The sequence below is a fragment of the Dendropsophus ebraccatus genome, chromosome 3 (genome assembly GCF_027789765.1).
Source record: "Dendropsophus ebraccatus isolate aDenEbr1 chromosome 3, aDenEbr1.pat, whole genome shotgun sequence".
NCBI lineage: Eukaryota > Metazoa > Chordata > Amphibia > Anura > Hylidae > Dendropsophus > Dendropsophus ebraccatus.
Genome location: NC_091456.1, coordinates 189,714,270 through 189,742,195, shown reverse-complemented (window position 1 = coordinate 189,742,195; position 27,926 = coordinate 189,714,270). Strand labels below are relative to the sequence as shown.

Sequence of the window (27,926 nt, the reverse complement as noted above, 5' to 3'; positions counted from 1 at the left end):
TGCCACAACGCCTGGAAGTTCCCAGTCCCGACCTTCTCACTCACCGGAGCACCGACAGCTAAGCCCCCATGCTCCTGCTCTCCGCTCCGCTTCCTCGACTCATCCGCTCTGTCATTACTGCAGCTCCTGTCATCATTCTTCCTGCCTACGCAGCGCTCCTGCTCTTCAGATCCTGCCTGCATCTCCGATTCCACAGCTAAGTGGAGTGTACCAGATTCTATCGCGATGTCCACCACAAATAGTAATGACTCTGATGGCTCTGGTAGTCCTCCCATATCGTCTGCTAATGTCCTTATCCCACCAGCTATGACCGCTGGTACTGTTTCTGCACCTACAGTTGCCACAGGGGTGCCGTTCTTCATTGGGCCTTCCAATCTCCCGAGTTATAAAGGGGAACCCCACCCTCTAGCTGCCTTCAAGAAAAAGATTACACACACTCTTGAACTTGTTTCACTTTCTCCCACTCAGCAGGTGCAATTGCTTCAAGGACAACTCGAGGGTCCCGCTGCTGAAGAAGTACGTTCTTGGCCAGCTACTGAGAAATCCAGCGTGCAACAAATCCTTGACCTCCTGCGAAAGGAGTTTGAGGTACAGTCACCCACAGAGGTTCGTCTCAAATTCTATGACAGATGTCAGAAGCCAGGTAAGACACTGAGACTATGCACTTGCACTCCAATCTGCCTATAGGGCCTTACAACAGGTCGACACTATAGACCCTTCCGATGCTGAAAGTATAATCACTGACCGCTTTATAGAAGGAGTGGACTCTAGACTTATACAAAGTTAGCTGCGCATGTTAACCGCACAGAACCTCAACATATCTTTCCTTGACTTTAAGACCTTGTGTAAGAAATATGATCATTGACAATATTAATATTAATGCATACTAATACTGAGCAATAATAATATTCCCACGTAAATTCTAGGGGACGGTCAGCAAAGAAAGTACACAATAACAGCGCATATAAATTAAAGGAATTATATTATATACAAAGGCAAATGAAATGTGAAAGATAAGCAAACAACAAAATCATAAAACCTGCACAAACTAACCCACCCCAAATATGAGACAGTACATAAAGCAATCATCAGAAATCATACAGACAAAACCCCAAATCAACAATAATGAATCCCACAGAGATACAACAGCAAATAACCCACCATAAATCCAAACAGATTATGAAGCAATGATCAGAAATAATCAGACAATAACCCTCAATCAATAATAATGAACCAACACAGTTATCACAACCAACCATCTACCATAACAAGAATACAAAAATATAATAAACAGCCAGCAATATATCTACCAAGTCTGATCTCCAGTCCTCCAGGCCCAGATCCTTCCAATAGTTTGGTCTCCCCAGGAATCTCTCCCATAGATCTTAGCACCCGGTGTGCTAAGAGACACCAAGCTCAGAGACCTCTCCCTCTCAGAGACCTCTAAGCTACCCCCCAGGGTGCCCTCCAAGGTGTCCAAACCCTGGGTATTTTATAGTGATTTTAGACTCCCACTTATGAATGTTCCCATGGGTGCTGGAGACACCGAGTCTCTGTCCTCGATCAAAGCAAGTTCTCTGATCTCTTTGTGCTCTCTCTCCCAATACGCAAAAGAATGACGATGTCATCTTATCCTGTACTTAATATCACGAGTAAACTTCTTTGTTTGCGCATTGTGAGAGATAGCACCAGCAGACACTGTGACTGTGACTTCTTCAGGCACCTGAATCCTATCTTCAGGAGCCTTTGTAATGTAACTAAACATAAACATTTCTCTGGTCTCCTGATTAACACTGTCGAATTAACAATCACCCCTGGTTAAACTGTTTATAGGAATCGAATTCAGACTCTATATTGCTGACTGTTCTTACAAATGTCCAACATTAATTCCAAATACATAGAACCATACTTTATCCCCGTAATACATAATATTTGCACGTCATTACTTTCGTCATCGCTGTATATCTTACACTTGGCCCTGAGAGTAATTGGAACTGATTTCCCCTGTACCAGCTGTATTCCAACCTCATGTTACCCAGACCTGGCTGGTGTGACACCTACCATCACAGCCTCACCTGCTACTCCACCTGCACAAGCTATCCAAGCCGCACAGACCACTACACATGTTAACACTCCTGTCACTCCTGATTTCCTCGCCCAAGTGGTTGACTCACTTTGCCAAGCCATAAAAGAATTAAAAGGGCCCTGTTCCTGCCGCAATGCCCACATATAACCATCTGGATAGACAATGTGCCCCTTGAAGCCCTTGTAGATACGGGTTCTCAAGTTACTACCATCCCCAGACACATTTTTGAAGAACATTGGGACCTTAGAGTGTTATGTCCGGTTGAGAAATCCAGACTGAAGTTAATTGCTAGCAATGGCCGACCTATTTCACAACTAGGCTACTGGGAGCTTACCATATGCATTGGTAATTGTAAACTACCTCGACAAGGTGTCATAGTCACTGAGGCTCAGGGAGATAGCAGTATCACAGTGTTATGGTCAGTATGGCAAAGGCAGTCTGACAAGACACGGACAGTGAGCCCTGAGCTGACCCCACCCACTGACCCTGCCTAATTGCCACGGACGGCCCTAAATGGCCCGTACTACCATGGAGTCGGTCCCTACACTGAATGGGTGCGACACACAAAGCACGGACAGACGAACAAAACACAATAAGAGGTGTCAGACAAACCAGGGTCAGCAACAGTCGAGCGGCGAAGTACAAAAACAGCAAACAGGAGAATAGTCTAGGTCAGATGCAGAAGGTCAGAATACAGAGATCAGAGTAACTAAACAGGGAGCTGAGCAGGCGAGTGAACTCTAATAGTCAGCAGGGAAGGGAGAAACTTGCTGCTTTTTATCTTGGATCAGAGACTGGGTCCAGCAGATGATTGGACCAGCCCTGATCCCAGCAGCAAGTTCAGCTGAGAAGATCAAGCAGAGCAGTAACCCCTGCACTGCCAGGAGTCTGTCAGGAAAAGCGGGTGTGGCTGGCAAATACAACACAATACAGACAGAGTAAAAAAAAAACACAGACAAACTCAGCGCTTCCTCGACCGCCCGGCACGGACCGAGGAGCGCAAAGTCATATTCCTAACACACAGTCGTAGGCATGAATGCCATTCGCCATGTATTTTCTGAATTGTTAGATACCTTGCATGCTTCTCTGTCTCATGCTTCTCCCCACTATAGGCAAGCTGTCCAGAAGACCATCAAAGCGCTCACCGCTCAGCAGAAGTTTGTCAATCATCAGGGAGAAATCTGTCATGTTCGCACTAGAGACGCTCGTCCGATTACTGTTCCAGCTAACAGCGAGACCCTTGTCTGGTGCAGAGTTCGCCCAGGCCTCGACAATGCCGATTATAAAGCCCTGCTGGACTCCACCGAAATAGAAGGTCAACAACTTGTTAGAGCTGCTAGGAGCATCGTGACTGTTTCCAATGGCCGGGTCCCAGTACGCCTGGTGAATCCTAGTGACTCTCCAGTTGATCTGCACAAGTTCTCCATGGTTGCTATGCTGCACCAGCTTGACCCTCAAGATATCGTATGTGAAGAGACTGTCGCTCACCAGAGGTCTATTAGTGCTTCCCCAAGAGAATCTAGCAAGGCCCATACCTCCTGGTGGGATGAACGCAACATCAGTGACTCAAACACTCCCACCGAACATATCAATGGGGTACTCAAAGTTGCCAAGCGTCATCATGAGGCATTCAGTAAGCATTCCCTTGACTTTGGCAAGACTGGCTTGGTCCAACATCAGATCAACACTGGAGATCATCAAGAAAAGACATCGTCCTATTCCTCCTGCCAGCTATCAGCAGGTGAAGAAATTTATTAAGTAAATGAAGGACAGTAACGTTATCCAAGAAAGCCATAGCCCCTGGGCTGCTCCTATCGTCCTTGTAAAAAAAAGATGGCAATATACAATTCTGTGTCGATTACATGAAGTTGAACACTATTACGCACAAGGACGCCTATCCTCTGCCCTGCATCGAGGAATCTATCGCCGCTCTGGGTTCGGCGGCCTACTTCTCAACATTGGACCTCACCAGCGGATATTGGCAGGTACCCATGGCTCCCGAAGACCGAGAAAAGACAGCATTCGCTACTCCAATGGGGCTCTACGAGTTCTCGAGTAAGCCTTTCGGGCTGTGTAACGCCCCCCTACCTTTCAACGTCTAATGGAGAGGTGTCTCGGTCACATTAACTTCCAAAGTGTCCTACTCTATCTTGACGTGATCGTCTACTCACGCACCTACGAGGACCACATTCACCATCTGGCCGAAGTGTTCCAGGTCCTGATTGACCATGGCCTAAAGATAAAGCCATCTAAGTGTCATCTCCTCAAGCCACAAGTAAACTACTTGGAACATGTCGTAAGTGCTGAAGGGACACAGCCCGACCCCAAAAAAGGCTCGGCTGTGGAGAATTGGGACACTCCCAGAACAGTGAAGGAAGTGAAAAGTTTCCTCGGTTTTGCCCAAGTAGCGGAACCGCTCGAGTTACTCCGTGGGTGTCCCCGAGAGAACTATAACCGAAGACTTCCCGTAGAGTGGTCCGAACATCAGGAGATAGCGTTCCGAACCTTGAAGACCCTGTTGACGTCACCTCCAATCTTGGCCTATCCTGACTATAATCATCCCTTTCGCCTCTATACTGATGCCAGTTTCCAAGGCCTAGGGTCTGTCCTATCATAGGTCCAAGGCAATCGAGAGAGGGTCATCGCCTACGCTAGCCGAAGCCTAAGAGGTGCAGAGAAGAATGACAACAACTACAGCTCGTTCAAGCTGGAACTGCTAGCTCCAGTGTGGGCCCTTACTGAGAAATTTAAGGACTACCTCGTGGCTACACCGTTCACCGTCTACAAGACTTGTCTAGGTGGCAGACCATTCAAAATGAGTCCAGAGTTCTGGGAGAGATCTACGACTACCTCTCTACTGGAAGAGTCCCTTTGCGAATCAGAAGACCCCACCCAGACGTCAAGCTGAGGCGTCTCTGAAGGTAGCGGAAGAGACTCTTCCTTCACAAAGGCCTAATACTGAGGAACTCGCTGGATCCGGTTTCAGGGGAAAGGTGCAATCAAATCCTTATACCCGGGCGCGATGCCAAGATAGTGCTTGATGCCTATTATGACCAGTTCGGCCATTTCGGTGTCCACAACACTGAGGCCACTATTCACCAGTGGTTCTACTGGATAGGGATGAGGGCCGATATTGAGAACTAGTGTACCGAGAGTCCCGCTTGCAATATATCTGAAGCCGGGAGGAGAGAGACCAGAGCCCCCTTGCATCCTATCGTGTCTCACAGGCCGACAATTTGTCACCTTGGATCATGTGAAGTTGGCTCCGACGAGGTGTGGATACACCTATGCCCTCACAATAGTCGATCACTACTCAAAGTGAGTAGTCGTAGTGCCTGTCAGGGATCTGACAGCCATCACCTTCTACAGAGAGTACGTGAAACATTATGGCTGCCTAGAATCCCTACTAATAGACCGAGGCCCTGCATTTGAATCCCAGCTCTTTCACGAACTGTGTACCTATCACGAGTGCAAGAAGCTTCGTACTACAGCCTATCACCCCCAAGGGAATGGCCTCTGTGAGAAAATTAATCAAGTCTTTATCAATATGCTGAGGACGGCCTCTGTGTCTAAGAAAGTTGAATGGCCACACCTGCTGGATGAGCTGGTCAAGATATACAATAACACCACTCATTGTTCCACTGGCTACTCTCCTTTCTATTTAATGTTTGGTCATCAAGGTCAGCTTCCTCAGGACGGAGCCCTCGGAGTTCAAGTTCCTGACACCCTCAACCCTCTGCCAAATACTGACTGAATGTAGGAGCATCAAAGGAGGATCCAGGATGCTAGAGAGATTGTCGATCAGAAGATGGGAGAAGCCCACCAGCGTCAGGAGAACGCCTATAATCAGAGAGTAAATGCCACACCACTAGAAATGGGGGATAAAGTCTGGCTCAAGAAGTACCATCGCTCTCACAAATTGGAAAGCCTTTGGGAACCTGAACCTTACATCATCTCCTCAATCCCCTATCCAGAGGCTGACGTATATAGGGTCAAGAAACTAGGCCTAGCACCTCAAACTGTGCTCCGAAACAGGATGAAGTGCTGTACAAAAGAGGATCTTCAAGGCCTCACAGCATCCTATCCAGCACCTGTTCAGGTACATCAGTCTACTCCAGAGACTCCACCTAAGCCACCTTCCTTAGAGGACATGTTGCAAACTGTTCCGTTCCTCATTCCAGTCGGCTATCAAGGGGTCCCCGTGGACACCTCAGTCACGCCTCCTCCTGCAGCTCCTTCACCCCAGTTAGCTACCGTGGATGACTATCAAGCTGCTCCAAAACGCACTTCACACACATTCTCAAGTCTGTCAAACACCCAAGGATCAACACAGGTTCCGAGGTATCTTCTCCAGTAGGGTAACCCATGGATATTGTAAACCTACTGTCTAAACTGTATGGAACTTGAGGGTCCCCCGCCAACAGTTGAGTAGTCCCGGCTGACATGTCAGATGGTTCACGCACTAGCTGCCTGGTCATCAGAGTACGTTAGGCACCCCTAGCTGAAGTCCTGCCACTAGGGTTTTCTTTGTATTTCTTCAAGTCTCTTATTGCCTGTGTCCTTGAGCGTGGAACATACAGATAATCTCTTTCATGTCTATGTTGTCTTGTAAACCTATTTCTCTTGTAAGTTTCTTAAATTCTGATTCAACGAGGTCGGCTCATTCTTAGCGGGGAGGTATGCAGTGTCCCAGCACATAGGTTTTTTTCTTTATAAAAGTATTCTGTTAGTTTAAGTCAGGGGTGGGGAACCTTTTCCATGTCGAGGGCCAGTGAGGCATTTATAAAATGATTTGAGGGCCGCATACCGTGCGCAGCAGGGTAGCGTGGGTTTGCAGCATCGGGACAAGGCAAAGTATTGTTCCCCTAATGCCCCTGCTATTGTAGTTAACCCCCAGTCATGCCCCTTGTACCTGATGTGAATCCTTAGTGATACTCTGTAGCCTGAGTTAACCCCCCAGTCATGTCCCTGGTAGCCTAATTACCCCCCCCCCCAGTGATGTTTCTGGTAGGCCTAGTTAATCCCCCCAGTCATGTCCCTGGTAGCCTACTTAAGCCCCTCAGTCATGTCCCTGGTAGCCTACTTAAGCCCCTCAGTCATGTCCCTGGTAGCCTAGTTAGGCCCTCAGTCATGTCCCTGGTAGCCTAGTTAAGCCCCCAGTCATGTCCCTGGTGGTCTAGTTAGCCCCCCAGTCATGTCCCTGGTGGTCTAGTTAGCCCCCCAGTCATGTCCCTGGTGGCCTAGTTAGCCCCCCAGTCATGTCCCTGGTAGCCTGGTTAACCCCCCAGTCATGTCCCTGGTAGCCTAGTTAAGCCCCCAGTCATGTCCCTGGTAGCCTAGTTAACCCCCCAGTCATGTCCCTGGTGGCCTAGTTAGCCCCCCAGTCATGTCCCTGGTGGCCTAGTTAGCCCCCCAGTCATATCCCTGGTAGCCTGGTTTACCCCCCAGTCATGTCCCTGGTAGTCTAGTTAGCCCCCAAGTCATGTCCCTGGTAGCCTAGTTAGCCCCTCAGTCATGTCCCTGGTGGCCTAGTTAAGCCCCTCAGTCATGTCCCTGGTGGCCTTCTTAACCCTCTCAGTCATGTCCCTGGTGGCCTAGTTAACCCCCAGTGCCTGCCCCAAATAAAAAAAAACAAAACATCCCACTCACCTTTCCTCCGCTCCCACGCTGCCCAGGTCCTCCCTCCTCTCTTCTGTGACTGTCTTCTCCTGTAGGCGGCGCGCAATGAAATGATGTCATCGCGCACGGCCCGCAGGAGACAGAAGATGTGCGCCGCTCTGCTGGGGAAGGAGCCGGCACTCACAGCATCCTCCTGGCAGCTGTCACAGACACAGGACGATGCTGTGAATGCCGTCTCCTTCCCCTCCAGAGCGGCGCATGTCACAGGGGAGCCGCGGGCCGCATCCGGAGGTGTCAGGGCCCGGATGCGGCCCGCGGGCCGGAGGTTCCCCACCCCTGGTTTAAGTGCTGGAAAGAGTAATGGACACTGCAAAAGCCTATCTCATGTTGCCCCCCAGTGGTTAAGTATGGTTTTGTATCTTACTGCTCATGTATATTGGTTTACTTATTTGTCAGTCATGTGGTGTGGTGATGCAAGAGGCCTAGTGTCACGCGATTCCCTGCTGCCATAGCAACTCCAATAGCCATCGAGCTTTTGGCTTGGGGCTCAGTTGAGTTCCTCTCTAGTCTTGGAGAGAAGGTCGCTTCCTGTGAAGAGAAGGTCCGGTACCGTCAGCCTCGTGGTGCGGACGCTTCGCTACCACTTCTCTGTCAGATATATCTATATACCCGTTCCAGTCCAGTCAAGACTGTAGTCTTCAAAACTCCTGTCTACTCCAAGATCTGGTTCCTCGTCCAATTCTCCATATTCTCCTTATCATCGCTAACTGCAAGTATTCTCCTCATAACTACTATATCCAGCATCAGTATCTCAAGGGAACTACTACTCCCATCCTCAGTAAGGATTCTTCCTAATAAAAAGGACACTTTCAGATCACAGCCTATTGCAACATCATCCATCTCTTCAGTTATAACTAATTCCATCTACTGACAAGTTGATTATTCCTGGTTGCATCCAGAGACTGTTGCTACTAGAGTTGCCGTTCAAATAAACATACAACTACCGTTGTTTCCGAACCCTGGCATTGGTCTCATCATTGGTGCCTTGACTAGGGACATCGAAGAATTGGGCTGCGTGATCAGGCTCCCGTGGACTAGCCACTTACCCTGGTGCCATAACGTGACTATACCACCTTGCAAGTGGCAACCCGGGGCCTGCTCACCGCATGTACACAGTAAAGCTGTATGTGTGTAATGTACATGTAGCTGAGCTGTATATGTACACAGTAGAGCTGTATGTGTGTAATGTACATGTAGCTGAGCTGTATATGTGTAATGTACATGTAGCTGAGCGGTATGTGTGTAATGTACATGTAGCTGAGCTGTATGTGTGTAATGTACATGTAGCTGAGCTGTATATGTACACAGTAGAGCTGTATGTGTGTAATGTACATGTAGCTGAACTCCATATGTGTAATGTACATGTAGCTGAGCTGTATATGTACACAGTAGAGCTGTATGTGTACACAGTAGAGCTGTATATGTGTAATGTACATGTAGCTGAGCTGTATGTGTGTAAAGTAGATGGTGGAGATCGGGAATCACTCTGTGTAGCCTTCGGCTGTTGTTTGTACTTGAAAAAGAGATTTGATCTCTTGATATGCGTTGCGATATGACTAAAACCTAGTGAAGATTATACAGAACCATTTATTGATTCGGGAATCCCAGTATTTCTCTCCAGATGCTGAAAGATGTTACAGGGAGCAGAGACTGATATGGATGTCCGCTGAGATCAGAACGAGAGCCTGGAGGTGGGGGGGGGGGGGGGGGGGGGAGGGGAGCGTTCCAGAACTCCCCTCCTGAGCGTAACTTCCGCGCTTCCTTCTATAATGATACTTATTTACGGTTTCATCTGATGTCACCTTCGCTCTCTATTGTTTGGTATTTCGGAGCTCGGGGAAGTGGGAGATCACCCCGGGAGGATGGCAGCGAGCCGGGCAGAGGTCTCTTTGGACGTGTTACATTTAGTAGTGGCGAAATCTTCACCTCTCACCAAGTGTAATTTAGCATTTCTAAAGACTAGTTCACACAGAAGACGTTACCGCTCCCAACGTCTTTATTATTTTTAGCATCGCACCACATGCAGATATAGACAGTCTACGCTGCATTTTCCACATTTTTCCTTTTTCCCATAGACTAATACAGAGGGGATAAAACACCATTTCTATATACTTATTGGTGTTTTTTGGGTTGTTTTCCCCCAATTTTTCAACAGAAATTCTGGCACAAGATAAAGAATTACATGACTGTAGGGGATAAAATGCAAGAGGAAAGAAATATTCATAGCAGGGTGGATTTGATTTAAATCACTAGTCAGTATGCTTGATTTAAATCAGTGATTTAAATCAAAGTTTTTACCTAAACTAGTTCTTGCTATTTTAACATGCAAGTAGACGAAGATTTTTAGAATCACTTTTTATATTACTTTTTTCTCCCCAGTTTAATGGGTTAATCATTCATATTTGGACACCACTGTTCTGTTGTACTTAGGAAGGAGAAAAAAAATCCTGACCTTAATAACAATTTAAATAGATTTATAACTTAAATGAGAGAAGAAAGGAGCGCACTCACCCCGTAAAATCAGGTACTTCTTTATTCTTTATCAAAGATTAAAAGCCATCCATGTGAACATCGGGTGGTAGAAACGCCAGAGCACTTGAATCACAGGAGACGTGACAGCTGCTTCCCGCCTTGCTGGCGCTTCTATCAGACGTCGCTACCCCATGCACGTACACAGGTGTATTATAACCAGGTGACGTAGATGGGGGGCGTTACACAAACATTTAAAAACAACATGTGACTTAACCCTGTGTTACAGAAACATACTGAGGTCTATTCTATCGTTCAGACCACTTGCTCCCTGCGCATTAGTGGCCAATATTAAACGTGCTTCTTTTTGTAGGAGTATCTTATTTACATCTTGCCCAGGACTTCCTTGTATCTTTTCTAGACCCATGAACTTGATTTGTTTTATGTCGTTATGTACATCTTTCATGTGTTTAATGAAACGAGTCGCTCCTATGCCTGTGCGGAGTGATCGTATGTGCTCACTGAACCTGCGGTTTTGCCTATATAATATAAACCGCAGGTACAGGTCATTGCATAAACAACATTTTTACTTTGGCAACATATTAGATCTTTTATTTTCTGTGTCACGCCTCCTAATGTAACTATTTTATTTTCCCCATAATATGGGCACCAAGAACATGACCCGCATTTGTAATTACCTTTCGGGGTACTTTTTGTAAGCCAATTTTCTTTATTTTTATCTTCTTGTAGCTTACTGTGGACTAAAAAGTCTTTCAAATTTTTACATCTCTTAAATGTGACCATAGGGGTATCAGGTATTTGCGTGGCAAGAACCGGATCCTCTTTTATCAAGTACCAGTTATCATTAATGGATTTTTTTATTATGTTGGCTAATGGAGAATATTTAAATGTGAATGCAAAATGAGGATTCTTCTTGTTTATGTCTGTTTGATTTTTTGAACTGTTGCTTTTTTTGTACAGTAATTCTTTTCTATCCTGTTGAAAGGCTCTATCTCTACTTTTTTCTAGTTCATGGATGGGATATCCTCTATGAGAAAGCCTTGTCATCAACTCGTCAGCTTTAATTTGGAAGGTAGTATCATCACTGTTAATAAAGCGTAAAAACTGTCCATATGGGACTGCTTGCTTGGTTAAATAGATTTATTCAACTGAAACAATAACATTACAGCATAAGTTATTTGCTTAAACAAACATCCATGTTTGTTAACTAATTTGGCTAAACAAAATATATATATATTTTAAGAACACATGAAAAACTTAAATACTACTGTCCCTGCTGTCCTCTGTAGCTCACTTGTCATCTTCATCATCATCATCTTCTTTGTTCCTATTCATAATCTGGAAAAGAAAAACAAGCTTTCCTGCTTTATTGGGTCCCAACCGATTTCTCAATTTAGAATGAATGAGTCGTCCAAAGGAAGAGAATATTCTTTCAACGCCTGCAGAAGAAGCTACAGCTGTTAAAAGTGAAATCATTACTTGAACATTCTGTAAATCCAAGCGCTTAAGTGACTTCCACCAGTTTATTGGTGTGACCTTCCTTAAAATATCTTCAGCAAACATATATTTCTTGAATGGTTCCCCCTTAGCTCTGAAGTTTATTATAGTTGGCATTAAAGATGGATGATTGCTGGATACCCATGTCATAGCTAACTCCTCTTCCTCAGCACTTAGGTTTTGACCCTGATATTGGATATTGACAATATTTGCCAAAAAATGAGCTGGAGTCAGTGCTTGTCCCATTCGTTTGTTTACTGCTTGTAATTTAATTCTGTCCATGTGTAGTTCTGTTTTTAAATGTTCACTCAGTTCCTTCCAAATTTCAACAGCATCCGCAATAAAACAGCTATTTTTCTGTATTTTGTTAAAAGCTTGAGAGATGGGTTTCAGGAAGCTCAGCATATGTTCAACATTTCTCTTAAGCCCAATGTTGAGGATTTGGGCCGTGACAGTGCCATCTATTTTATCTCGATTTTCTCCACAAATTGTCATCAGAATAGGCCAGTTTTTGATATACTGCTCAAAACAGTCCACCACAGAGTTCCATCTAACATCTTGTGGGAGCTTTAGCTTGGTTCCACCCATCCTTTTCAGAGCTGCTGCAGCAAAATGATTATTACGGAAGTACTTAGCAATTTCAACAACATTAGCCTTTATTTCTGGAACACTTAAGTCTTTGGCTAAGGCTACATTCACACGTTCCGGGAAGTTGTCCAATTTTACAGTCCATTGCTTTCTATTGGGCTATTCAGATGTTCCGTGATTTCACGGATCCGTGATCCGTTCCGTTAAAAATAGGACATGTCATTACTCAGAACGGATGCACGGAAAGGATTCCACATAGAAATCAATGAGATCCGTGTTTTTCACGGATGTACACGGATGTGACATCCGTGTTCATCCGTGAAAAAAATCGGATGTGATGTAATCAATGTCATTTAAAATGCTTCAACACAGATCCGTGAAAAAAAGGACACGGATGCAAAACGGACTGTTTTGCACAGATCACGGAGGTAGCTGCCGGATCACAATCACGGACCGGGAAAAACACTGAACGTGTGAATGCAGCCTAAGAGGTGCAGCAAATGAGCACTGCAACCATATGTTATTATCAGCTTTGTATTCCCTCCCTGCTCTTCTAAATCTCTTCTCATCTTGGATACGTTTGCAGCATTGTCAGTGACCAAACTGCGTACTAGACATTTGAATTTTTGTTCACATGTCGTTATAGCTTTTACTGCCACTTCTTGTAAGTATTCTGCTGTGTGTGCATTTCCTGACGTATCAGTTGTTTGTGCAAGGAAGACTTTACCTTCTTCTGTTGTTATACAAGCACATACAATAGGATCATTGTGGACATTACTCCACCCATCAATACTTAGGTTAACAATTTTACCCTCCAGAGCTGTTGCACATTGCTCCATTTCTCGGTCATACACTTGATCCAGCAGTTTCCCTGCAACATCAGCTCTGCTGGGTGGACTGTATCCTGGTCTCAGTGACTGAACCATATTAATGAAATGTGGGTTCTCAGTCAGACGGAAATAAACTGGGCAATTTTTTCATAAATTTTTTCAACTCTTTTTCTAATCTGCTAGTTCTTATCACAAATCTATCTATGGTGGTTCCAGGAGGTAAAGGTTTTTTCTTCCTTTTGGATGATGGTGATATGTGGGTGTCTGATGATGATGCTGCTGCTAATGAAGCACTATCCTGGATGAATAACTCTGAAACTGGATGATGGGGATCTTGGAGGTGGATAGTGACCAGAATCCATCAATTCCCCTAAACAAAAAAGTCAATGCTGTTATTTTATTGTTTATACAATTTCTGCTTATTGTACACAACACATCACTGCCCCAAAAGGAATATTTGTTTTTCTTCACAACTGTACCGAATGACAGTAACATGCAGTAATAATAAGAAATATAATTTTTCTCACACATGACAGTTCAGTCTTTAGAAATAGGATGCAATAAAAATGTTTACCAACCTGAAGATCCTGCCTGTTCAGAAGTGTTTCTTTGGTCATCTTCATCACCGCTAGGGATGCACGATGCACCGAAATATCGATACTACTATCGATATTTCAGGCATAAAAACGATTCGGTACCAGGATTTTCTGGTATCGATACTTTATATTAAGCTGCCTAAAAAAGCAGCTTAACATAAAGTATAGAGCAGAGAACACAGCCGGCGGCTAGCAGAGTGCCGGCCATGTTCTCTGAGTGCAGCCCCCTGCCCCCTGGCGTCACTTCCTCCTCCTCCGCCCGCCCCTTCCTCCGCTCACTGCAGGGATAAGTTATAGCCGGCACACAGCGATCGCTAGTGCCGGCTATATAACTGTGCAGAAGCCGCTGTCACAACTGACAGCGGCATCTGACCCATCCTGAGCCTCTCCAGAAGCAGTGGGGGTCGGCTACTATGTGTAACAGACCCCCGCTGCTAATGACCCGCAGCCCGTCACACCTCAGCCTCCTGTCCCCCCTGTCATGCAGCCGGTGTGAGGAGCTGCGTCTAGGGCTGCACTTCTCAGTGGGAGGCTCTGATGCCGGCTCGCTCTCCGTCCATCCGCGGCACTGTTCCTATGCATATTCATGTGTGCACACTCTCGGTGGCTGCGCTTCCTGACCGGCCTGAGTGTGCACACATGAATATGCACAGAGGAACGGAGACCTGACAGCTGGGAACTTTCCGGAGCTGAGGGGAGGGGTGATTTGTAATGGGAGCTTAGTTAAGGTGGAACAGAGAGCCTGAATCTTGGCCAGCAGCAAAGGTTAAATCTTCCTGCTGGCCGAGGTTCAGGTTGTCTGTTCCACCTTAAACTCCCTTTACAAATCCCCCCTCCCCTCTGCTTTGACAAGCCTCATGCTTTGAGTGGTACCGCAGTGAGTGAGAGCAGGGGATGTGTGCAGACATTGCAAACATCCCTGCCCTCTAGTGTGCCCCCCCACATCCCTGCCCTCTGGTGTGCCCCCCCACATCCCTGCCCTCTAGTGTGCCCCCCCACATCCCTGCCCTCTGGTGTGCCCCCCCACATCCCTGCCCTCTGGTGTGCCCCCCACATCCCTGCCCTCTGGTGTGCCCCCCACATCCCTGCCCTCTGGTGTGCCCCCCACATTCCTGCCCTCTAGTGTGCCCCCACATCCCTGCCCTTACACCCCTGCCCTCTGACAGGAACTGACCTGCCAGGCAGAGTAACCCTCTCTTGTCTGTCCAGACCTGGCAGCCTTCACCACCTCCCTGCAGTGTCTGCAGTCTGTACCCAGTGGCGGATTAAATGTACCCTGGGCTGTTCACCCAACCTGGACCCCAACCCCCCCCCCCACCCCCCCCCCCCCCCCCCCCCCCCCCCCCCCGTCAATCCGCCCACTACTGCCCCCCCCATGCTGTCCCCAATAAACACAATGTTTGGTCCCTTGCTGCACAGAGGATGTCAGTAGAGGAGGGGGCTGATCTTAAAGGGGAGGTCACAGCAGCACAGAGGATGTCAGGAGATGAGGGTGCTGATCTTATAGGGGAGGTCACAGCAGCACAGAGGATGTCAGGAGAGGAGTGTGCTGATCGATAGGGGAGGTCACAGCAGCACAGAGGATGTCAGGAGAAGAGTGTGCTGATCGATAGGGGAGGTCACAGCAGCACAGAGGATGTCAGGAGAGGAGTGTGCTGATCTATGGGGAGGTCACAGCAGCACAGAGGATGTCAGGAGAGGAGTGTGCTGATCTATGGGGAGGTCACAGCAGCACAGAGGATGTCAGGAGAGTGTGCTGATCTATAGGGGAGGTCATAGCAGCACAGAGGATGTCAGGAGAGGAGTGTGCTGATCTATGGGGAGGTCACAGCAGCACAGAGGATGTCAGGAGTGGAGGTGCTGATAAGGGGGGGGGGTGTTGTATTTTTTTTCGAGGTATCGAACTGGTATCGAGAATCGAACTAAAAAATAGAGTATTGGTATCGAACTCAAAATTCTGGTATCGTGACATCACTAATCACCGCACTTCTCATGATGTTGCCTCATTCGCGCCACCAGGCCTTGCATCTCTTTGTTGCATCGTTTGCATTTTGCACGCTTGCCTGCCTTACCGATAGGCGAAGGAGCTTCATTAAAATATTCCCAAACTGGGTCTCTTTTACGGCCTGCTGCCATTATAAGGAAAGGATGTAATAAACCTCAGATCTTACACACAAACAGATCCAGTCTTGTCTGTCTGTGGCTATGCTGCAGTATTGTGCTCAAAGTTTCACTTTCATTTTCTTGTCTGCTTGCCCTTCCTCCTCCTCACACTAAGATTCACATTCTTCTTGTGTTGTGCTGATCTAATCCACTCCAAACAATCAGAAACATATTGTCTAACTTCTTGGACTTGGCACTGAAGGGGTTGATTCTGTATTCATAGGTTTGTAGAACAATAGGATTAAGGTCTTTTTCTCAACTCTGTTCATGTTGTAACATTTTTGCTGTGAAGAAGAGGCTGGGACCTCTGCGGAGTCAAATTCAGTTTTGAGAAGTGCGTAAGTAAAGCGAGCGTCTGTGATAATATAGGAGAGAAACTGCCCACTAATCCTACAGAAACCTCTGGAAGAGCATGGCATTGGGAATGTTACACATATACAGCCTTTATTCTACTGAGCTAAACAACTCAGCTTTATCTCATGATGGAAGAACCTTTGGATGGTAAAATATTTTCCTCAAAAAGCAGTTTATTGTAAAAAAACCGATTTAAAAAAAAAAAAATCCGATTTAAATAAAAAAAATCCGATTTTTTTTTTTTTTTTTTTAAACATTGATTTTTATCCACCCTGCACAGAACTATTCTACTAGACATGAGCGAATTTACAGTAGAAATGAAGGGAATCACTTTGTTCCTATCTGACATCTGCTCATCAGGCTGCAATCTTTTATGTCTGCTCCGCTCCGTGCCGCTCCTCCCCAAGTGCTGGGAAAAGATGGATCCAGTCCTATGAAAGTGGGAGAAATTCCCCAGGACTGGATCCATCTGTTCAAGCAGACTTCAAAGCCGGCAGTCTGATGAGCAGAATGCAGATAGGAAAGAAGCCATTCCCTTCCTTCCTACTGTAAATTCGCTCATCTCTATTTTTCACTATAGAAATTTCCTTCATCATCCTTTAAAATTCTTTATTTTCATTAACCTCATTGTGAAGAGGAAAATGGCTGCGCCCTTTTGTGGGTTCTTTTATGGATCACAAGATTTGGTTTTGAATGAAAACATTTTCCACAATCTGAACATGAAAATGGCTTCTCCCCTGTGTGAATGTTTTTATGGTAAAGAAGACTGGATTTCTGAGCAAAACACCTCCCACATTCCGAACATAAAAATGGCTTCTCCCCTGTGTGAATTCTCTGATGCCTAACAAGACATGATTTCCCAGAAAAACATTTCTCACATTCTGAACATGAAAATGGCTTCTCCCCTGTGTGAGTTCTCTGATGCCTAACAAGATCTGATTTATCATTTAAACCTTTCCCACATTCCGAACATGAGAATGGCTTCTCCCCTGTGTGAACTCTCTGATGCTTAACAAGATATGATTTCTCAGTAAAACCTTTTCCACATTCTGAACATGAAAATGGCTTCTCCCCTTTGTGTGTTCTCTGATGCTTAACAAGATATGATTTATTAATAAAACGTTTCCCACATTCCGAACATAAAAATGGCTTCTCTCCTGTGTGAGTTCTCTGATGTTTAACAAGATATGTTTTCTCAGTAAAACATTTTCCACATTCTGAACATGAAAATGGCTTCTCCCCTGTATGAATTCTCTGATGCTTAACAAGACATGATTTCTCAGTAAAACATTTCCCACATTCTGAACATGAAAATGGCTTCTCCCCTGTATGAATTCTCTGATGCTTAACAAGACATGATTTCTCAGTAAAACATTTCCCACATTCTGAACATGAAAATGGCTTCTCACCTTTGTGAGAACTTTGATGTCTATCTAAAATTGATTTCTGAGCAAAACATCTTCCACATTTTGGGCATGAAAATGGCTTCGCCCCAGTGTGAATTACTGGATGAGATGAGAGATCTTTGCTGTGAGGGGCTGAGGGTGTATCTGGGATAGTGGACGGCTCCTCATATGTATCTTGTGTGATATGATCCTCTGAGGAGATCTGATGTCCCCCTGAGCTCCTGGTAGAATCATCTGCAAAGGAGAAAACACCATTTCTCCTATTTCCCAGTAATAGAAGCTTAAACATATTGCAGACATGGAAAGTTACTCTTTCTTATGTAACATAATAAGAATGATCAGATCTGTTCCCATCCACAGGAAGTGTCAGGGAGAAGAATCTAGAAGCTGGAGGCCGGGGAGATGACGTCCTTTCAATTATTTCTTCTTTATTGATTTTATATAAGACATAACTCAGATTTATAAATACAAGTAATAACAAACAGTTAAACCCATACAGAACGGGGGCAACCAGAGATTCACAGAGTATAATTGTCCAATTAGAGCTGGGCGATTAATTGAATTAATTCGATTAATTTGGCCAGAACTTTAGAATCGATTAGATTTTTTGTGAAAATCATGAATTTGATTTTCACAAAAAAACCATAGTGGGCGGTGCAGTGTGCGATGGGTGTTCGGCTGCAGAAGGTGGGCGGTGCCATGTGCGGCAGGCGGAAGGTGCAGCGCTGTGTGGCTGTAGCAGGCGGGCAGTGTGGTGTGCGGCGCTCTGTGGGGCTGTAGTGGGCGGGTGGTGCTGTGTGTGGCAGCGACAAGCGGTCAGAAGTGTTCCAGTGAGAAGGACGTGAGGTGTATCGGCGGTCGGGCGGCCTTCAGATGCATAAGGTAGCAGAGCCGCCGCTGACCGGCCCCTTACATGTTGCGTCCTGCTCCCTTGTCTCTGGAAGAGACTGCAGGATAAGTCACCGCCAGTCTGTCCCAGTCCCCCTTAGTCACTCCCAGCTGCCCCAGTCCCCCTCAGTCACCCCCAGTCTGCCCCAGTCCCCCTCAGTCATAGCCAATCTGCCCCAGTCCCCCTTAGTCACCACCAGTCTGCCCCAGTCCCCCTAGTCACTCCCAGCTTCCTCAGTCACCGCCAGTCTGCCCAGTTCACCTCAGTCACTCCCAGTCTGCTCAGTCACCCCCAGTCCCCCTCAGTCACTCCCAGATGACCTATTCCCCCTCAGTCACCGCCAGTCTGCCACAGTCCCCCTCAGTCTGCCACAGTCCCCCTCAGTCTGCCACAGTTCCCCCCAGTCTGCCCTTGTCACCCCAGCTGCCCCAGTCTCCCCTCATCTATACCTGTACTACTACTACACCGCTCATCTATACCTGTACTACTACAGCCTTGTCCACTATACCTCTGCTACTACCCCCTACCTAGATGGAGGCACAAATAAGATCTCCTATACTATATGGGGGCACAGAGTGGCCCATATTTGGCAAACCTACTTATATGAAGGCACAGAGGAGGCTTGACTACTACATGTTATTTATAAAAAGGGGGGAAAAAAAAATAAAAAAAAAAATCGAGATTTAAATCGAGAATCATCCAAAACATTTAAAAAAATCAAGATTTTATTTTTTGGCCATGTCGCCCAGCCCCATGTCCATTACATTATTACATAAATTATTCATGTGATGTGTGGGCCAATACACTTCCCTAAAGTCACCACAAAAATACAGTAGCACCATGAGTCCCATGAGCTACTTACTAACTCCGTGTATAACACCCCACACACTTCTCCTGCCAATCTCCTTAGTAACCACTTAATTTAATAAGAATTTCCAATTTTCAGAATTCTTCTCTCTCACCACAGGAGCACAACCTCTGCATTACCCCTGCATCCCCTACACTACATCCCGGGCAGGTACTATGGCTTCTCCTAATAATGGAGAATAAGAATCTGGGGGAATAATACAAACGTAGTAGAATATTAAATTGTAATTTGATGTCCCCCGGATCTTGAGACTTTTTTCATATTTCCATAGATCTCCTCCCAACTATCCTCTAATTCTTCTTGCCACTTCTGGTTACTTTTAGTTCCGACCACTGTGAAGCTATTCAAATATTTATATATCATGGAGACCTCTTTTTTCCTAATAGTATGCTTTCTTATCTGTACAATGTATACCTTCTCAGCGCCCAAATCTAGAGACTTTTCTTTACCTCAGAGTAGTTTGAACCGCATGTCCCAAGCGCCCATAGTCAATCCAAGCACTCCCTGCTAGTTCAGATTCTACTTGGGCTTGTGCCTGTCAGGTAGGGTACTGGAAAGACACGTGACAAGTGCAGCCCTAGACTGGCACCCGCCCCAGCTGTCCCTACCTACTTGCCACAAACAGTACTAAAGGTTACTGCGGACAACTGGTCGACAATCCTTACATTGAATAAATGCAACACAAAACAAGACAGGACAAACAAACACAATAGAGAATGGTCAGAGTACGGGGTCAGTAACACACGGGCAGCGAAGGTACAAAATCAGAATCCAGGAAGCAAAGTCAGGGTACGAAATCCAAAGGTCAAAGTCACAACAACAGTCAGGAGAACGCTAGGTCAAGGCACGAGGCGCTATAACAGGCAATTGAATAGCACCAGGGGCTGGAACTTACAGTGGACAGGGACCTAGGTGCTGACAGCTAACTGGCTAGGTCATCTGTCAGTCACCATCAAGGGTACACCTGATGCCGATTGACCAGGGGTGGTGAAGCCCCGGCTGCGGCTACATCAAAAACAAAAAGTAAACATAGAAGGCTGGTTGCCGGGGACGTGATCGGCGGGTTCCCAGCAACCAGTCCCGCTTATCAGCAAAACTTAGTGACATCTGAGCGCAGCCCGAGACCAGAAAGTGCAGGACGGCTGCTAGGGAAGCTGTCACCGCGCCCCTAGCAACCGGCCCTGCCAGTGGTGAAGGACGCCGTCGGCGTTACTCCCAGCTCCCAGCGCGCCCAGTTCCTGCCTCTGCCGAGGCCTGCGGCTCAGCTCGGAGTAACACAGACGGCGTCCTTCACAACAGGCAGGGTCGGTTGCTAGAGGTGCACCCATACGTCTCTAATACGAGTTATCCCAGCTCCCTGTAATGTCTTCAAATATCCCAGGACTTAAAGGGGTTATCCAGTGGTACAAAAACATGGCCACTTTTCCCTCCTCTCTTGTCTCCAGTCTCTCACCACGGCTTTTGCATTTGTATACAATAACTTGACCCTCCCAATGAATCCCTCCCCTATGCCAAACCGTTTCATTACTTCTCATGAATGATTATATAGCTGGAAAACTGACAGGACACAGAGCTTATAATATTCCACACAGAATAGTTACAGCCGGTGACTGAGGAGAATGTGTGACTGTTCTCTACATTTAGTGGTCACTACTCACCTGGGCGGTTACCTGTAGTGATGTCCTCCTTATACTGCTCATCACTGCTGTCATCTGTCTCTTCTTTTTTTGCCCTTATGTTTGTAGCATTCATACAGTTCAGATTCTTCCCCATAGGAATGTCCTCCTTATACTGCTCATCACTGCTCACATCTGTCTTTTCTTCTTCTGCCTCTACTTTTACCCTTATGTTGGTAGCATTAAAACAGTTTAGATTATTCCCTCTAGTAACTTGTTCCTTATACTGCTCATTACTGCTCCTGTATGTCTCATCTTCTTCTTTTGTCATCATGTTTTTAGCATTAATAGAATTTAGATCCTTCCCTGTAGTGATGTCCTCCTTATACTGCTCATCACTGCTAACATCTGTCTCTTCTTCTTTTACGGTTATATCTGGAGCATTGTTCTCAATTAGATCTTCCCCCTGAATCATGAGATGTGAGAGAAATCTTGTAAAAGTCATCAGACAGTAGGAGAAGTCAGGTGGGATGTACAGATCATAGGGAACATCTCCATCTACCTGACCCTGAGGAAGAAGAGGACGGGGACATCTCTCTGGTGCTGTTCTCTTACTGGATCTGACTGGAGGGAACACATACAGAGACTGAATTCATTCTTTCCATCCAGATAATACAGAGAGGAGGTGTGTATATAGTCCTGTCTATTACCTGCTGATGGGAGGGGCTGCTGATCCTCCAGCATCACATCCTTGTACTGATCCTTGTGTCCTTCTACATACTCCCACTCCTCCATGGAGAAATAGACCGCCACGTCCTGACACCTTATAGGAACCTGACACACACAATGATCACACAGTCATCCCCCCCACCCCTCCAGTGGTGTTACTGTATAATGTCCCAGCATTCCCAGCAGCCACAGTCTCACCTCTCCACTCAGCAGCTCCACCATCTTGTTGGTGACTTCTAGGATCTTCTCTTCCTCCATTTCCTCATGTATCAGGGGCCCCGGGATTGGGCTCAGGGTTCTTCCCCATCCTTCACACCCAGGGGCCCCACAGCGCCCACTAGAGGACTTCTTCACTACTGTGTAATCCTGTGTATGGAGAGACACATTACTATCACTCCATCCATTCCCAGAATCCCTCACCTCTCCAGTCCTATCCTTCTGTTATTCCATAGATAAGAATGATGTCATGATGACATCACTCCCAGAATCCCTCACCTCTCCAGTCCTATCCATCTGTTATTCCATAGATAAGAATGATGTCATGATGACATCACTCCCAGAATCCCTCACCTCTCCAGTCCTATCCATCTGTTATTCCATAGATAAGAATGATGTCATGATGACATCACTCCCAGAATCCCTCACCTCTCCAGTCCTATCCATCTGTTATTCCATAGATAAGAATGATGTCATGATGACATCACTCCCAGAATCCCTCACCTCTCCAGTCCTATCCATCTGTTATTCCATAGATAAGAATGATGTCATGATGACATCACTCCCAGAATCCCTCACCTCTCCAGTCCTATCCATCTGTTATTCCATAGATAAGAATGATGTCATGATGACATCACTCCCAGAATCCCTCACCTCTCCAGTCCTATCCATCTGTTATTCCATAGATAAGAATGATGTCATGATGACATCACTCCCAGAATCCCTCACCTCCCCAGTAAGCAGGAAGAGTATGTGTAGGGTGAGGGTTATTATCCTCTCGGCCATCTTGTCTCTGTCTCTCTCCATGGTTGATGGGTCGGTCTCTTATATAGAAGATATCAGCAGAGGATCCTGGAGAGATGAATAGAAAGTAGAGGATACAATGGATAATAATTAATGGGAAGAAAAAGTACAACAATCCCGGCACAGCGATAGGAAGAGACAAGTTATGAATGTGTAAGATGTTTGAGCTCCTGTGATGTCAGAGAAAAAAAATTAACAAATATAACTCTGGGAGCGCTTAAAGGGATTATCCAATGTGATCCCTCCATACTGCCCCCCTCCCCCTTAGCACAGCTGGATGCCCCCTCTCCCCTGATCACTGTAAATCTCCTACCTGTCTGGCAGCCAGTGGGCAGATCCCAGGAGGCAGCAGCAGCAGCAGAGCACACTAGCAGGAGGAGGGGGAGGGGCAGGAAGGATTTCCACATGTACCTTGTGTCTGGCCCCTCCTCCTCTCCAGTGATTGGTGCTCAGGAGGCAAGGGGCGGGGCAGAGAGGTGAGCAGTGACCCAGCATTAGTACATACTGTGGGCAGGGAGCGGGCGGGACAGTCCAGCAGCAGCTGATAAGTCAGGAAGCCGCCTCCAGAACTGTACAGGAACCGTGTGCTTCCCCTGTGCTTCCAGGTCCTGCCATGATGTCACAGTCATGTGATCAGTCACATGGTGGAGGAGGAGTCACATGATCAGGGGCTGCTGCTCAGTGTATGCAACCAGTATTCGGAGGATTTCTCTTTCTCCTGGCTTAGCGATTATTCCTACAGAAAATGTATAATATTCATACCCTACCGTAAGTGAGGAGCCCTGAGGGGAACGGTGATAACAATGGCAAAAAAGACCCCACGGTTGGCGTAAAAATGGGCATGAAAGTAAAACCACAGAATTATAATTTAAAAATAAAATTGACTTTGGGCCACTGATCTCACACTGATAATATACAGAGAGGGGGGACCCCGCATCACACTGATAATACACAGAGAGGGGGGACCCCGCATCACACTGATAATACACAGAGAGGGGGGACCCCGCATCACACTGATACTACACAGAGAGAGGGACCCCGCATCACACTGATACTACACAGAGAGGGGGGACCCCGCATCACACTGATACTACACAGAGAGGGGGGACCCCGCATCACACTGATAATACACAGAGAGGGGGGACCCCGCATCACACTGATACTACACAGAGAGGGGGGACCCCGCATCACACTGATACTACACAGAGAGAGGGACCCCGCATCACACTGATACTACACAGAGAGGGGGGACCCCGCATCACACTGATACTACACAGAGAGGGGGGACCCCGCATCACACTGATAATACACAGAGAGGGGGGACCCCGCATCACACTGATACTACACAGAGAGGGGGGACTCCGCATCACACTGATACTACACAGAGAGGGGGGACCCCGCATCACACTGATACTACACAGAGAGGGGGGACCCCGCATCACACTGATACTACACAGAGAGGGGGGACCCCGCATCACACTGATACTACACAGAGAGGGGGGACCCCGCATCACACTGATAATACACAGAGAGGGGGGACCCCGCATCACACTGATACTACACAGAGAGGGGGGACCCCGCATCACACTGATACTACACAGAGAGGGACTCCGCATCACACTGATACTACAGAGAGAGGGGGGACCCCGCATCACACTGATACTACACAGAGAGGGGGGACCCCGCATCACACTGATACTACACAGAGAGGGGGGACCCCGCATCACACTGATACTACACAGAGAGGGGGGACTCCGCATCACACTGATACTACACAGAGAGGGGGGACCCCGCATCACACTGATACTACACAGAGAGGGGGGACCCCGCATCACACTGATACTACACAGAGAGGGGGGACCCCGCATCACACTGATACTACACAGAGAGGGGGGACCCCGCATCACACTGATAATACACAGAGAGGGGGGACCCCGCATCACACTGATACTACACAGAGAGGGGGGACCCCGCATCACACTGATACTACACAGAGAGGGACTCCGCATCACACTGATACTACACAGAGAGAGGGGACCCCGCATCACACTGATACTACACAGAGAGGGGGGACTCCGCATCACACTGATACTACACAGAGAGGAGGGACCCCGCATCACACTGATACTACACAGAGAGGGGGGACCCCGCATCACACTGATACTACACAGAGAGGGGGGACCCCGCATCACACTGATACTACACAGAGAGGGGGGACCCCGCATCACACTGATACTACACAGAGAGAGGGGGACTCTCTCTCTGTGTAGTATCAGTGTGATGCGGGGTCCCTCTCTGTGTAGTATCAGTGTGATGCGGGGTCCCCCCTCTCTCTGTGTATTATCAGTGTGATGCGGGGTCCCCCCTCTCTGTGTAGTATCAGTGTGATGCGGGGTCCCCCCTCTCTGTGTAGTATCAGTGTGATGCGGGGTCCCTCCTCTCTGTGTAGTATCAGTGTGATGCGGAGTCCCCCCTCTCTGTGTAGTATCAGTGTGATGCGGGGTCCCCTCTCTCTGTGTAGTATCAGTGTGATGCGGAGTCCCTCTCTGTGTAGTATCAGTGTGATGCGGGGTCCCCCCTCTCTGTGTAGTATCAGTGTGATGCGGGGTCCCCCCTCTCTGTGTATTATCAGTGTGATGCGGGGTCCCCCCTCTCTGTGTAGTATCAGTGTGATGCGGGGTCCCTTCTCTCTGTGTAGTATCAGTGTGATGCGGGGTCCCCCCTCTCTGTGTAGTATCAGTGTGATGCGGGGCCCCTCTCTGTGTAGTATCAGTGTGATGCGGGGTCCCCCCTCTCTGTGTAGTATCAGTGTGATGCGGGGTCCCCCCTCTCTGTGTAGTATCAGTGTGATGCGGGGTCCCCCCTCTCTGTGTAGTATCAGTGTGATGCGGGGTCCCCCTTTCTGTGTAGTATCAGTGTGATGCGGGGTCCACCCTCTCTGTGTATTATCAGTGTGATGCGGGATCCCCCCTCTCTGTGTATTATCAGTGTGATGCAGGGCATCCCTCTCTGTGTATTATCAGTGTGATGCGGGGTCCCTCTCTGTATATTATCAGTGTGATGCGGGGTCCCTCTCTGTGTAGTATCAGTGTGATGCGGGGTCCCCCCTCTCTGTGTAGTATCAGTGTGATGCGGGGCCCCTCTCTGTGTAGTATTAGTGTGATGCGGGGCCCCTCTCTGTGTAGTATCAGTGTGATGCGGGGTCCCCCCTCTCTGTGTAGTATCAGTGTGATGCGGGGTCCCCCCTCTCTGTGTAGTATCAGTGTGATGCGGGGTCCCCCCTCTCTGTGTAGTATCAGTGTGATGCGGGGTCCCCCTTTCTGTGTAGTATCAGTGTGATGCGGGGTCCACCCTCTCTGTGTATTATCAGTGTGATGCGGGGTCCCTCTCTGTATATTATCAGTGTGATGCGGGGTCCCTCTCTGTGTAGTATCAGTGTGATGCGGGGTCCCCCCTCTCTGTGTAGTATCAGTGTGATGCGGAGTCCCTCTCTGTGTAGTATCAGTGTGATGCGGGGTCCCCCCTCTCTGTGTATTATCAGTGTGATGCGGGGTCCCCCCTCTCTGTGTATTATCAGTGTGATGCGGGGTCCCTCTCTGTATATTATCAATGTGATGCGGGGTCCCTCTTTTTTTTTTTCAAACTCTTTTATTATTTTTCCACATATAGTAAATCACACCACAAGAAAGAGGACACTTCACATTTCGTGTCCGTACAGAAAAGAATCACATGTAACACTCATAGATGCCCTACATAAATCGGCGTGTTAGTGAGTAAGGACACCGTATTCAGCTTACAAAGTATAAGGCACTATAGTCATATGCTCCAACTATGCTTCTATGAAAACAAAATAACCCCGCCCCCCCGAACTCCCCCCACCCCCCCTTTCCACAGATGGAGGTACCTAAAACAAAAAGACGAAAACAAATGTTTTACGGTTGGAATTGCGCACAATCGGGTATCAGACTACTACATTTTCAAACGGCCTAATGTTCCAGCAATCTCAGAAGTCAGGTACCATTTGGTCCCCCTAAACACCCTCATCAGATCCTTAATTTCCCCATCCGTATAAAAGAGCTCGATAAAACGTCTCCATTTCTTAAAAAATTTTACTGTGCTCTTCTCCTTAAGGGTTTCACACTCCACCCTGTCCAGAAACAAAAAGTGTTTCATCTGTGAGAGGACCTCTGCCATGGAAGGCATGACTGGCTGAAGCCATGCCCTCAATATACACCTTTTGGCCACTAGCAGGAGTGCGTGGAGAGCCAATGGAATACGCATAAAGTCCAGAGCCGAATGGAAGAGAAGAAGCTGTGGCAACATAGGTAGCTCCAATTTCCATTTGGCCCGTATTAACTTCACCAGTTGGGACCAAAAGTTACAAGTATGGGGGCAAGACCATATGCCATGAGTTAGGTCCGTTTTCGGCTGATGGCATTTAGGGCAGGCCAGAAGCCTGTCTGGGGCTAAGGGATGAGGAGGAATATTAAAACCATAGATGGCTCTATGCATGAGCCTATATTGTGATTCTCTCCACCTTTCACTGGGTATCGCCCGGCGTACCGTGGCCCAGCCCGATAAAATTTTTTGGGGTAGATCAATATCATCAAATATAGTGGCCCATTTATTGAACATGCTTTCACTCAATGAGTCATTAGATCTGTCCCCTAATTTATGATATAAATATGACAGAGATGAGTTCGAAGGCGGAACAGTAATCATCGCGTCCATCTCAGTCAGTCTGGTTAAAGGTGCTAGATTTTTCAGCCGCGAGGTCAAAAACCCCAGCAACTGAGAATAGGCTAAGAACTGAGATGGAGGCAGCGAAAACCTCCCACAGAACTCCGGGAAAGTGAGAAGTCTGCCCCCCTGGTGGTGAAACAGCTTCTGTACGGTAGTGATCCCAGCATCTCTCCACTTTTGGAACATCGGGTTGTTTCTCCCCTGAGGGAATTCTGGGTGACCCCATGGAGAAAGATACCTGGAAAGTAATTGGGGTAGGCCGTATCATTTCCGCACTATTTTCCATGTTGCTATAGTATCTTTTAAAAACAAGTTATGCTTGACCTTTGGGGGTAGGGCGGCATATTTAGTATGAAGTAAGGCTGACAACGA

General features: G+C 47.1%; 3 protein-coding genes across 3 annotated transcripts in view; 1 reads left to right on the top strand and 2 right to left on the bottom strand.

The window, feature by feature from the left end:
• Positions 1–27,926, bottom strand: part of LOC138786612 (uncharacterized) — a 324,608-nt gene that overhangs the window by 112,942 nt on the left and 183,740 nt on the right. The window lies entirely within an intron of this gene.
• LOC138786820 (uncharacterized) lies at positions 29–7,911 on the top strand. Its single transcript, XM_069963886.1, has 3 exons — positions 29–241; positions 469–643; positions 3,199–7,911. The coding sequence occupies exons 2-3, from the start codon at positions 630–632 to the stop codon at positions 3,842–3,844; spliced, it is 660 nt and encodes a 219-aa protein (XP_069819987.1). The 5' UTR covers positions 29–241; positions 469–629; the 3' UTR covers positions 3,845–7,911.
• Positions 16,559–27,926, bottom strand: part of LOC138787591 (zinc finger protein 850-like) — a 29,304-nt gene continuing 17,936 nt past the window's right edge. The window contains exons 7-10 of the mRNA XM_069964937.1: positions 27,375–27,478; positions 21,105–21,528; positions 19,586–19,611; positions 16,559–17,915 (exon numbers count right to left, since the gene is read on the bottom strand). Of these exons, the coding sequence (XP_069821038.1) occupies positions 16,908–17,915; positions 19,586–19,611; positions 21,105–21,528; positions 27,375–27,478 (1,562 nt within the window). The 3' untranslated portion in view covers positions 16,559–16,907. The remainder of the gene's footprint in view (positions 17,916–19,585; positions 19,612–21,104; positions 21,529–27,374; positions 27,479–27,926) is intronic.